Source organism: Ostrea edulis, chromosome 6, assembly GCF_947568905.1.
Source record: "Ostrea edulis chromosome 6, xbOstEdul1.1, whole genome shotgun sequence".
Classification (NCBI taxonomy): domain Eukaryota; kingdom Metazoa; phylum Mollusca; class Bivalvia; order Ostreida; family Ostreidae; genus Ostrea; species Ostrea edulis.
The window spans coordinates 29,950,370-29,963,997 of NC_079169.1; the positions used below are offsets into that span (position 1 = coordinate 29,950,370).

General features: G+C 36.6%; 1 protein-coding gene across 3 annotated transcripts; it reads right to left on the minus strand.

Annotated features, from left to right (window-relative positions):
* Nucleotides 1-2,245: 2,245 nt before the first annotated feature.
* LOC125647788 (leucine-rich repeat and IQ domain-containing protein 4-like) lies at nucleotides 2,246-11,769 on the minus strand. Of its 3 annotated transcripts, none has more exons than XM_048874602.2 (2): nucleotides 11,701-11,769; nucleotides 2,246-4,936 (listed from the first exon to the last, which is right to left on the minus strand). In XM_048874602.2, the coding sequence occupies exon 2, from the start codon at nucleotides 4,905-4,907 to the stop codon at nucleotides 2,568-2,570; it is 2,340 nt and encodes a 779-aa protein (XP_048730559.1). In that variant the 5' UTR covers nucleotides 4,908-4,936; nucleotides 11,701-11,769; the 3' UTR covers nucleotides 2,246-2,567. The 3 variants fall into 3 exon arrangements, with proteins under 3 accessions (XP_048730559.1, XP_048730558.1, XP_055998331.1); XM_048874601.2 differs by lacking the exon at nucleotides 11,701-11,769 and adding an exon at nucleotides 6,786-6,990; XM_056142356.1 differs by lacking the exon at nucleotides 11,701-11,769 and adding an exon at nucleotides 5,914-6,416.
* Nucleotides 11,770-13,628: the final 1,859 nt, after the last annotated feature.

A 13,628-nucleotide genomic window follows, 5' to 3' on the forward strand; every position in this document is an offset into this window, starting at 1 on the left:
TGTCTTTTATCTTAACATTTTAAATTAGTTAAGACAATAATCATTTTTTGGAGGAGTGGAACGAGGTAGAAAATAAAAAGATATATATCAGAATATCACATTAGTCTTTTAATTTTTTTTTTAAAATAATACCTTCATTTTTTTGTACATACAAATGTATTGATCACAATTTCTGGAATCAAATGGTGCACAAACTGAGCGTAGCTTTTGAAGTATAAAATAACGTGTAAAATCGGATAACTTTAGAAAAGAATTACATTGTATTAATGCATTAAAAATTTACAAATGACTAAAATCTTAATATTTCAACTTCCTATTTTAATAGGAAGTTGAAATATTACGATTTTATCAATATTAAAATATTTTCATAAACTTTAATCTTTCATATAGCATTCTTATGATCTTGTTCACGACAGATTTGTGAAACCCGGTCTTGGTGATTGGAGATGGAAATTGATTGTTGTTTTCAGCTACTTAAATTCCATCCTCCTTTGATGTCATCAGATTTTGCAAAATCAATGATTTATTTAGATTTATGTATGGTAGGAACATAAATTTTGTTGGAGTCTTTTCCGATAGGTATTGTAAAACATCTTGTTAAAAATAAACTATTTCAAAAGGTCTAAGTTATAGATGAATAATCAATGATACGTTTTAAAATATGGAATCCAAGGGCAATAACTCTGTTTTTATTGATTTCTTTATCCAGTCTATCATGCGATAGATTCCTTTATTTTTTACAAACATTTTGTATATTTATGTGAGGATACAGTTTCATGAAATTGTTATGAATGCTATTATATCGTCATAATCAGTTTGTATAAAATTTTGGAAAATTTCAATTTTCTGACGGTGATATATGATTTTGTTTATGGACGTTTCGCATCTTAAAAAGTGTGATGACCTATGTATTATATATATATATATATATATATATATATATATATATATATATATATATATATATATATACAATTTGTTAGTTTTAACTTTATTGAATGGAAATAAATACACTTTTTAAACTTGTATCAGATAAAACTGTGAGTATGGAGTTACCTTAATTAACTGTATCTCAAGTTTCAAAATCTGTAAGAGTGTCTCTTCATAACTGAATATGTCTAGTATTTGACGAATGACAACCTCTCGGGTGTACTATGGTTCTAATAGTATCATGTATAACTGGGCTCAACTTGAGCGCCCGCTCGTCGTTTTAGGTCAGTCACGTGAATGAATCCTGAATGTGACCTATTGTCGTTGGTGTTCGTGTTTGAACAATTTTACAGTTTTGAACTTCTTGAAAACTAAAGTCCAATTGTTACCATTTTTGGTGCGACGCATCTCTAGGGTAAGTGGAATATAAATTGTGAAATTTATTACCTTACCACGCCCGGGCCTCATGGGCGGGGTCAAATATGCTTAAAAAGGCCATATTTTCAAAAATATTCTTCTCTACTCCCAAACATGCGAGAGAGAAACGATATGCATGCATGATTATGATGTCCATGAGACCATGACGCCCTCTGCTAAAGTTATGAATTCATGGTCCCTTGGTCAGGGGCTCAGGCCCGAGGGTGGGGCCAATATGACCCTATTGTGAACATGCAATTTAAAAATCTTCTTTGCTCCCACATATACACTATGTATATTTGAGAAAAACTAAATGCATGATTATGATGTCCATTAAGCTCTCTACCTAAATTGTGAAATCCATGGCTCTTGGGTCGGGTTCAGGCCCTTGGGCAAGGCCAATATGGCCACATAATGAAAATGCATATAAAATTTAATTTTCTTCTCATCTTCCAATCATGAGATATAAACTGAATGCATCGCAATGATCATTGTCGAAAACCCACGCGTACGGTTGATTTCGCTTCGTTCCTCTCTCCATCACCCGTGGGTCCATTCATTACTACTCGCTCGTTCTCGTGAATAAGTAATGGGGCAATTTGATTAGGCGCTCATAGTACACAATGAGCGAATAGTAGAGATGGATGTTAAAATGCTTGGGTGTAACGCTATCGTGTAACACCTACAGATTCAGACAAATATGTCCGGTTGAAAATATTCCAGGGCGTGCTTTATCATATCTGAACCTATACTAAAAGATATTTACACTTACATGTAACACAATTGCATTCATTTTCATGCATCGACCATCTTTTTCTAAAACCACTCCTTGTGTTCATGTATGAAGAACGAATGTATTCTGCATCTAACCACGTATCAATGATCAACGAACACAACATTTTAGTTTTGTAAAAAGTAATTTATTTCATATCCTTCAAACAATTCATAAAAATATAATTCGAAGACAGGACAGTTGAAATTATTGTAAACCTGAAAAAATAACAAAGTGTGTAATGATTGAAACAAAACGAAATGACAAAACGAGTAACAACACATCGGTAAAAAAAAAAAAAAAAGTTCAGTGCGTCACATACAATCATGTATAACATAATTATGACTATTAATAAGTTACTATGATATAGTTCTTCAGAAAAGTTTTTGTTTTTTGTTTTGTTTTTGGCACTGGGGGCCAGATGCTATGGCCATACTAACAACCAAAGCTACTTTTCTGAGTCGATTTTCTTGGAGCTTCGCGGCGACCCGTCGTTGTCCGTCTGTACCTCCCCAGCCTTGAGAGTATCGGGCGGATCTCGCTGTTTGTAGGCGGATTGTGATTCTACATTTACTGTGCATCTCTGCTTCAGACTTTCTATCTTATTCGGGAACGATTTGATTTTATTGTCCGACACATTTAGTTCCGTAAGGGTGGGGAGCTTGCATATACTCTCAGGAAGAGATTCTAGTAAGTTATCGGATACATCTAGGACTTCCAGGCCTGTCATCTTTATTATGTCTGCAGGCAGGCAAGTCAGATCATTGCACGCCGCTTTCAAAACCTGAATTCTATATAAATATGGCAGATCAGTGGGTACAACGTTAATATGATTCTTTGAAACATCCAAAAATACTATGGATGCCAGTACGTCCCATCGGTCCTCTGGTAGACTCATTAATTCGTTGTTCGATAAGTCTAAGCGAATCATTTTGTTAAGCTCTCCGAAATTTTCCGGCAGCTCCATTATGTTATTGTACGACAAATTGATTTCTTCTAACTGATGCAAAAGACAGAGTCCACTTGAGAAATGTTGAATTTTATTTTCGGAGGCGTTTAACTTTCGCAGATTTTTCATATTGCTTATACTATCCGGGAGATCTGACAGTTCGTTGTTTGAAACATCCAGCTCTTCTAGAATTCGTAGTCTGCACAGTTCGTCCGGAATAACCTTGAGGGCGTTACTCCGCAAATTGAGCTTTGTGAGGAGTTTCATATGACTTACGGTACTCGGTACCTCCTCCAGGTTTATGGCCTCGATTTCGAGCACCGTCATCTGCGACGCCCATGTCCTCTCACCTAGAATCGTCAAGACAGATTTTGGATCCACAGAGGGGAGTGAAATCGGATTTGACGACAAATTCAGTGATGTCAGGGTTTTAGGTAGAGTAAGCTCGGTTAATGAATTGCCAGCAACGTCCAAAACTCTCAAAAATTTTAAGAAATCGAATGTTTTAGGCAATGCATTAATTTCGTTGTGCGCAAGCTCAAAGATTTCAAGGCTTCTGAGTTTTTTCATGTCCTGAGGGAGACCTTGTAGTCTGTTTTTTGATACACATAGTTCTGTTATAAGCTGGTTCTCACCCAGAGATTCCGGAATATTGCTGATCTTATTGTCGTTGGCCTTGAAACTCTTTAGAGTGCCTACTTTGTGCAGGTTTTCGGGTATAACCTTGATGTAGTTACCAGACACGTCTAGCGAAATCAGTGATTTCAGGTTTGGAAGGTCTTCTGGAAGGACTGTAAGGGAATTTCTAGCTAAACCGATATGTTCCACCATCTTCAGTTTGCTGATACCGGCTGCAGTTGTCAACTTGTTACCAGATACATCCAGCCTCTTGATATTTTTGAGTTGGTAGAAGTTTTCCGGCAATTTCTCTAACTGGTTGTCAGCTAGTTCTAGAACCTGAAGTCTCTGTAGCTGGTGGATCTCTTTGGGGAGGCGCTTGATCTGGTTATCGGAGGCGTGCAGAAAGGTGAGGGCAAAGTGAAGGGTGCTGATCTCTTCCGGGAGGTTGTCGATTTTGTTTTTGGAAATGTTCAGATAGTGAAGGTATTTTAAATAACCAATCTGAGTAGGTAACTCTGTTAGGTCATTGTCGGATATATCTAAGTAGGTCAACGTTAGCACGTTGTTGATGTTGTCAGGGATATGCGAAATGGAGTTCCCCGACACAAGCAATTTTTTGAGAGCAGGATTTTTAACGTTGGCATCGGGAAGCTCAACAAGACGGTTTCTGCTCAGATCCAAAGTGGCACCAACTTCATATATTGTCTTTTTCACTGAACGAATGACGTTATCACTCAGATCTATCAACACTAATGCTGGACACTTGTTCACGGTTTTAGGCAGGGCTTTAATTTTGTTATTCTGGGCGTACAGATACTCTAGTGAAGGTGCTTTGTTGATAGTCGCGGGGAGACTCTTCAGACCATTATTTCCACACTGGAGTTCCTTCAGTGCTTTGATTTTGAATATTGTTCCAGGCAAAGCCCCCAGTGAGTTATTTCTCAAATCTATGAACTCCAAGTTATCGAAGTCTGAAATAGTTTTGGGGAGTTTCTTTAAACGATTATTTTCGCCTAAAAATCTGACAGCTTTGTTTTGAACCTCTTCGTTTTTCCATATTTCTACTGGAAATACCTTGACCCCGTTGGTGGAAAAGTCCACGATGACCTTGAGATTTTCGTCCGTGTACAGAAGATGTTTGCGGACGGTAGGGGCGAGGGCTTTAATTCTACTTCCGGGACCCGCGATGGGAATTACTTCTTCTTTATCCTTGCTCATCCTTATTGATTTTCAAATGGGCCGGGCATCTAGAATTAAAACAATATGTAGTAACTCTGTTGCAAGAAAATTGATACACCGTGTGTATATATACATGTATACATTGCTTCTGCCCTAGATACCTAGAAATTTGACAATCGTAACCCAATTATATAACAATAATAGTAACCGGGTACCTGGGCCAAAAATGATAAAATAAGCACCTGCCTTGGATTGTGTAATACAAACTCTAACTACATGAAAATATACACTTGTATCTAATCAAATGCGTGCATCACTTCCGAGTTTTGACAAGACTCCTCATAAAAAACCGTGAATTCATGATCTGTGGGGTGGCCGATGGATAGGTCTCTTGTCGATATAACAGCTCCCGATATTCATGATAAGCTAAATGACATCTCTAATTGTATTGATTTTCATTATTAAAAGTAAATCTGCTCCTTTGTTTGACGCTTTTATGTGATGCGGAGTATTTTGTAATTTCGAAGTTTAATTGAAGATGGATACCAGTGGGAATAATAGCAAATGGAGCAATATATCCTCTCTTAACTTTTATCACTATTTTTTGTGATTAGTTTAATGGTATAAGATTTTAAATAATTGGCAATTTCAGTTTATTTACTTCGAGATGCAAATATTTAGCACTGCCATTGACAAATACACAGTAGGACCACATGGGGGAGACAATCGATCTCAGAAAACCGTGGATACAGGGCCCAAACAAAACTGAACAGCGCCACAGAGCTGGCATTTGCGGGCTTTGATGGACTTTCGTGATTAACTTTGTCCTCTTCTCCTAAAATTAATCAATTTAACGTGTAACATGAGATTAAAATTCGCTTAGAGACAAGACACAGTGTAAGTAATTTAACAACTGTGGCACTTTAAACCCCAAGTTTTTAAATTGAAAACCGTGCTAAGTAAACATTTCAATAGTTCACTTGCTTTTTGAGAAAATAAACCTATTGAATATATTCAATGACACTGTTAAATATCTAAAACTTACAATTCGAAAGGAAATACATTTCAGCCATTTTTTCCTGACTCCGGAGATCGAATCAAAGAAAACAAATACGTATCCCTCGTATAAAAACATGTATTTTTTTTGGACAGTAATTAGAAACCTTTACTATGGAAATTTGACCCGCAGGGCAGGATATGCACACATTTTATTTGAATGAATTTATTGACACACAGGAAACGCGAGATAATTTATAAATGTGTTATGAACTACCTACGCGACGAGTCAGTTAAGGTCAAAATGTAAATATTGCAGTTTAAATGCCTGTAGTGAAGTAGTAGTTTAACCAATACAGTCTACAGTCGCGGCTTAGCATAACGAAGTATTGTTGTGCATGGGTAAAAATCAACTGTGGCAATGACTTAAATTTTCCAAAAGATATAATTTGAATTGTTGATGGAACTTTTTAAATGCCAGGGTTCATTAAATGCTTTGAATACTTTAAATCTAAGCCGTGTGAGATGAAAATTCACAGTCATAATTGCTAGAGGGAAACACATTTTTGCAATTAGGAATGTTAAAGGTGATTAAGGAGTCATTTTTAACATTTCAAGAAAATGTATGATTTTGAACAAATTCAAATGAAAATGAATGCATGATTAATAAGAATGTATTTTATAAATTAGAATTTAACCTCAATTTAGCAAATGAAGGACCGATATTCATAGTTTATTAACTTCAGTACGAATTACATCGACCGTTGTCGGAGAAAACATTGATCTGGCTGTAAAAAAAAGATATACAAACAGATGGACGTGTGATAAACTCGATTAAAAGTAGATATTGCACTTGAAAGCATTGAAATTTGATAAAAATGAAACCACCTATTACAAACAATTCCTCTTTAAATTTCTTACCTGGCCTTTCTTCAGTATTGACAATATTATGATTAAATACACAACAAGGTGTGTACTTATCAAATACACGTCGTGGGTCTGTCGAAAGCACAACTATCCCTGATCGCGATAAACCATTTTTCTTTATAGACTAACTTTACAAAGTTCAAAGTTTTCGTTCGACTTCACTAGTTCTCGTTTAATTAGCGGCCCTGGTGACAAGAACGATTACTCGTTGCTAAGCCATTTAAAGTTACCTGTTACTCCGTGATAGGTGTCGCGGTGTAAAAGCGCGCGGTCTTTATGAAATCCTATCCATAGTATTACAAAGTTTTCTACTACGTCAGGACTACATATAAGGCGGAGAGGAGTAACTAAATTCATCTTGACCATTTTAAAGAGATTTTGTCCTACAACCTTTCCACACAATTTTATAAAAAAAAAATTCGCCTAGTGAGTCCATCACGATGCATCATATATCTCTAGGAACTTCGATGTGGATGACATGATCGATGTAGAAAACATTGTTTGCTTTCTCCTATGGTTACATGCTTATGATACTACCAGAATATTAGAGGGGAAATCCTTAGTGGCTGCTCCTGTCCCAATGTTATTTTTCTTCCACACGCAATTCCACCATCTCGTGGTCAGTCACTAGTTTCGTCGAACCTATACGGTATTTAGACCACTTCGTTCTTCAAAAGGAAAACTTAAAGGAAACTCCGAAAGGAAAATGAGGAAAAAATAACACCAACCAAACAAATGTTTTTGCATATCATCTCAGTAAACCGAAAATTTTCGTCATGCGAAGATGAGTGTTAGTCCAAGAATGTTTATAATTAATTCTGGCTAGATACAGGGGGCTGAGACGGTGATAATTCCAATGTTATTTATTAAAATTGTTTTGATTGGACACAATAAAGCTAAACGAGAATTTTTACATCAATAAATCAAAAAACGCTATGTATACATATACACGCCTGAAAACAAACAACACAGTGCGGGGAAACTATTCAAATATTCGAAATTGATTATACAAGGAAGGAATTGGAATTATAAGAATCAAACGCTCTTTTTGAAGAATTTCAAACCTTCTTTTTGAAGAATTCATCGATGTGTAAACTCCGGACATTTTACTCACAAACATAACATAAAAGTGCTTTGCACTTATACATGTACATGTATTCAGTTTGTGAGTAAAATGTCCAGAGTTTACACATCGATAAATTCTTCAAAAAGAATGTTTAATCCTATAATATATCCTCCAAACTCAGCCACCTACAGAACATAGAGATGCCCTTACAGAACACGGTGATCTCCATAAGTTTATTTTCATTTTAATTTTCTGCTGTCAATATTTTACTGACTTTTCCCCTAACTTTATTTTAAACCATATCCGGATGAATTATAATATTTGAATTTCTAATGCAAAACTGAGACACAGTTGGCCACTCAATTCGTAATTTTTTATAGAGAACAGATTATTGAATATCTCTAAGTGGAATTCAGAACAGTTATTATTTTTTCTTTCAACATGAGTGAACAACTTTTGAATGCAAGATATAATTGTTTTAGATAGCTTGCTTAATAGATTCAAATGTTGTGTATACGTATCCCCTGTTGAGAATTACCTAGAAATTACCGAATAACGTGAGATAAATTTGAACTTTCGGGGAAAATAAATTTAATTGTTGAATCTATTCCCCGTATCTCCCCGTGGATTGTCTGGCTGGGGGGAAAAATGAAAAGAAACTGCCTATATTATTTTTTAAAAATTGGTCCAAAGATGAGTTTTTCAAATGATGATGGCAGGATTATGGCCGCAACTGCAGGTCTGTCGCGGCCGATCTCATTCGGAATGCCGCCGATACACAACATATGCATTGACAACACAAAACTCAGGTTCGATCTACACTGTACTTTAACGCCCGCAATTACTTTGACATCCGTCTGAGAGCCGAATTCTGCGCAATCACGTGTTAGGCTTGACTGATGAGATTTTTTCACCTGATTTAGACAAAAAGCGAGCACTAATCTAATGACCAATGATTAGCAAACTTTCCAGCTTCTTCCTTTCCAGTTATTGCGCCTTGCTTTGGCACATTACAATCATAACCTCTCTGCGTAAGAATACCGCCAGTGACACCCCCCCCCCCTCCTCATCTTGTACATGTTGTGTATGATTTCGTCCATCTCTTTATTACATGTACTTGTATCACCTAAATGTTCAAATTGTGTTTCTCATCATAATCTCTACAGAGAGGAAATCAAAAATGAACAAGTTGCATTCCTTTAAAAAAAAAACAACCCAGCAACACGTGGACCATAGGCATGTGTATCTAACAGAAACTTAATATTCTAGATTGAAATAAAACAATAACTATAAATCATATGAAATATTTGCTGCTTCAGAATTACGACACATATCCTTGTATTTGATCCGGACTAAAGCTCAAAATTCAGCTAGGGACACAATCTGGTCTAAATAAATAATATCGTTTGAATTTCATACAAAATACCTTAATCCAATGATATAAATCTGGCAACAAAATATTGATGTACATAAGCAGCAAGCTTGATAGCGATTTTTCATTTCAAAATCTCTGTGCAACTTCCTAAATGATGTTCATTTAAGGATATGAATGACAATATATTACTTCCCCTATTGAGCCTTAGACTCCATAGCACTTATCGTTTTTATCAGGGATTTATCACCTTTGAGAAACGCCATTTTTAGTGAATTTTGGAAAAACTTCCATCCCTGTAACATTGGCGCCCATCTTGGGACAAGAATGTCTTCTTAATTTGACGATATGAATGGAATAACAGGCAACAGGTGTGACTAACCTTGACAGTATATGTGTGATTAACCGTGTCATTATGTGTGTGAAAAACCGTGACATTATGTGTGTGATCAACCGTGACATTATGTGTGTGATTAACCGTGATATTATGTGTGTGATCAACCGTGACATTATGTGTGATCAACCGTGACATTATGTGTGTGACTAACTGTGACATTATGTGTGATTAACCGTGATATTATGTGTGTGACTAACCGTGACATTATGTGTGATCAACCGTGACATTATGTGTGATCAACTGTGACATTATGTGTGATCAACCGTCACATTATGTGTGTGACTAACCGTGACATTATGTGTGTGATTAACCGTGACATTATGTGTGTGATTAACCGTGACATTATGTGTGTGACTAACTGTGACATTATGTGTGACTAACCGTGACATTATGTGTGTGACTAACCGTGACATTATGACTGCGTGTGGGTGTGATTAACCGTGACATTATATGTGTGATTAACCGTGACATTATGTGTGTGACTGTGACATTATGTGTGTGATTAACTGTGACATTTTGTGTGACTAACCGTGACATTATGTGTGTGATTAACCGTGACATTATGTGTGTGACTAACCGTGACATTATGTGTGTGATTAACCATGTCATTATGTGTGTGATTAACCGTTACATTATGAGTGTGATTAACTGTGACATTATGTGTGTGACTAACTGTGACATTATGAGTGTGATTAACCATGTTATTATGTGTGTGATTAACCGTGATATTATGACTGTGTGTGGGTGTGACTAACCTTGACATTATGTGTGTGACTAACCGTGTCATTATGTGTGTGATTAACCGTGGCATTATGTGTGTGATTAACCGTGACATTATGTGTGTGACTAACCGTGACATTATGTGTGTGACTAACCGTGACATTAAATTAGCTGTGAACTTCAGTGATTCCGGATCTGGCAAATACACATTTTTCACTCATATGGAGACATCAGATCACCATTCAATGCATTGCCGGTAAAAGGCTGCAAAATTCAGGCCTATGCTCGGCACTTACGACCTTTGAACAGGGAGGGATCTTTATCGTGCCACACCTGCTGTAACAAGGGCCCTTGGGTTTTGCGGTCTCATCTGAAGGACCGCTACATTTAGTCGCCTCTTACGACAAGCAAGGGGTACTGAAGACCTATTCTAACCCGGATCCCCATGGGACCGGATCATTTTTGAAAAAGTAAAAAAAAAAAAACAAACAAAAAACCCAACCCAACTCGTTATAACGAGACAATAACTCATTATAACGAGTTAGATTTTTTTTTAAATTTACTTTTTCAAAAATTAGTCCATTCGGCTTTTCAAAAGTACTATACAAATGATAGTTTATTCAAATATTTTACAGCTGCATCGTAACATTAGTCACATAGTTATTAAAATATTGTATCACGTGATACAAATTATAATTGGTGAATCTTCATAAACATAATACCATAAAAGATGGGGGAAATTCGGACAATTGTTTGTGGAAAATAGGATTTTTACAAGGAGAGGACCCATACAAAACAATGGTATTGTTCACTAAACTGGAAAATATAGTTCACTAAATATTGGGGGAAATTGAACCATTTCCAGTTGGGGATTGGGTCTTGTTTTGTTGAGAAAATACAGAAGGGGGGGGGGGGGTACGGCCCAGTGGTTAAGTGCTTGAGCCGTGTTTCGATAGATCTACGTTTATCCAGAGACGTCCCTGGTTTATGAATCCACCAACGCGCCGTTCCGCGGAGATAACGAGACGTCTTGACTCGATCTCGTGAATACCATTAAACGTGTAAGCCTACGGTTCGATCAGGTTTCTGAGTAGCTGCAGAACTGTACCTCTCTGAGAAAATATTGGGACAGATCAACAGCTACAACAGAGTCAGTCTTTTGTGGGCTTTTATCATGCAATATGTTATATTTCCAACAAGCCGGCAAAGCTCAGAACCCTTGTGGTCAGTACAGAGACTGAGTCGTGCTATATCATGACGTCATAATAATGGAAAATCAAACCCGATCAATCAAAGAGTTCACATGCATTGAAAAGAAGAACGACAACAGAATAAGTTTTCTATAAGAACATACCTTTTCATCACATTACGAAAGAATTTTAAAGATCTATTTCCAACTCATATCATGACGTAATTTTAGAATGTGTTTTGAATATCGATCCCGATAAAATTTTATTTGAACTCTTGCCAAAAATAAGAGAGAATACATTCAATATCAATTTAAGTTTCACCGTTGATTATCTTGCTTTCTGCATACATTGAATTTACATAATATATTGCATTTGTTTTGGTCTAATTAGAATTTTATCTTCTCGGTTCATCTTTTGCACGGAGTAGGACTTGGTCTATTCCGGGAAGAAAAAAGGTATTACTTTAACCAAGTGGAAATATACAACAGCTCTCTTAATAATTCATCAACAGTTAAAAACGATGATCAACTTAATTGAAATAAAAATCAAAACCGACATTCCTTTGTACCACTCTGTAAAGCACACCGAGACAAAATTTTCCTTTATAAATTTTGCTAATCAGTCATGGTAAGAGAAGTATGTTTTGTCTGTCTCCTCGGGATTGCTTTCACACTAACCGTCCTAAAGGTGGATGAAGGAGTGAGATTTGCACGTGAAGTCTGTACAGTTTGCCAGGCTGTAGAGGAAGCAGATCTCCGCCCCGTCCGATCCATGCTGGAATGTGCTGTATCATGTCAGACAGACAAACAGTGTGTCGACTTTTTCTACAGGAAAATGACTAACCATTGCGCCATACGAGGAGGAAGCTGTTGTGACGGTTGGCAGAAATACCTGCATCTGAAAGGTGAGATCCTAGTCAAGTAATCGATTTACCGGGAAAAAAAGTCTTACTAGTCTAAAAGAGGCATAAATTTAAACACTCATATGATTTACGAAATTTTAAATGCGATGTCAAAACTGTGTTAACTGACAGATATTTTTTTTTAAAAAGTTACGGAAAACTTGATGATTTAAAACACAGAGATTAAGGATGAAGAACCACGAGCTACTTTTCTATTGTAGGATCTAGTGCCGATCATAAAGAATTGTATATCAGAACACCACAGAATCACTATATAGGTCCTTTCTTTGAATTGAACCGTTATGGTTTATCGGCAGAAAGTGGGTTTGTCACATTTAAATTGAGGACCTGTGGTGGTATACCTCACATGGGACTGTCCGAAATCCACCCCGATGTTGAAACTCCGTATTATCACCTGATATTCAGATTGGACGGGCTTTTTCAAATAAGGCATCGAAACTTGAACGAGCTTTTTAGGGTTTCCACTTTCACTCCGTTAACAGTCTGTGAAGAATTCCTACCCTACTGGATCCGGTGGTCTAACACCACTTTGGAAGTTGGGCGAGGACATAGCTTCTCCGAGGAAAGTCGGTTTATGATGTGGACGCGTGATATTAGCTTTTACGTCCGTTATATCAGTGTGGCATCATGGGCCATTGATGTGGAATTTATCTTCCTGTATTAAACAGACCGAAATTCTACTGGTCAGGACAGTAAATGTATTTAAGAGTCTGAGATTTTTAACTCTAGACCAGTAGTCGTGGTTTGTAAATGTACTTAATTAAGAGTCTGAGAGTCGTGGTTTGAGTGAAACTGCATCTGTTGTAACTGAGGATGCCTGCATATTGTTTTTTTCCTGAAAAAGACTTTTAAAGATTGTGCTTACATTTTCATTCTACGCTATGTGAGTCTCTACACACCTATTTTATAATTAACTTTGCTTCGTCCAGGAGTTTGTGGTTTGAACTGAATCTACAGTAGAATTTGAATTAAATTTAATGATTGTGGACTTTCAAAAATGTAAAGTAAGTAAGACGTACTTCTTCGTGAACGAGATAGTTGGTCGTACCCCTCAGTGCGTCTCCGCACTGTAAAGAGTGTGTGCAAATGAACTCCGGCAAAAGTTTAACTGGTACGCACGAAATAACTTTTTAATTTTTTTTTTATCTTTTATTTAATTCAATATCAACA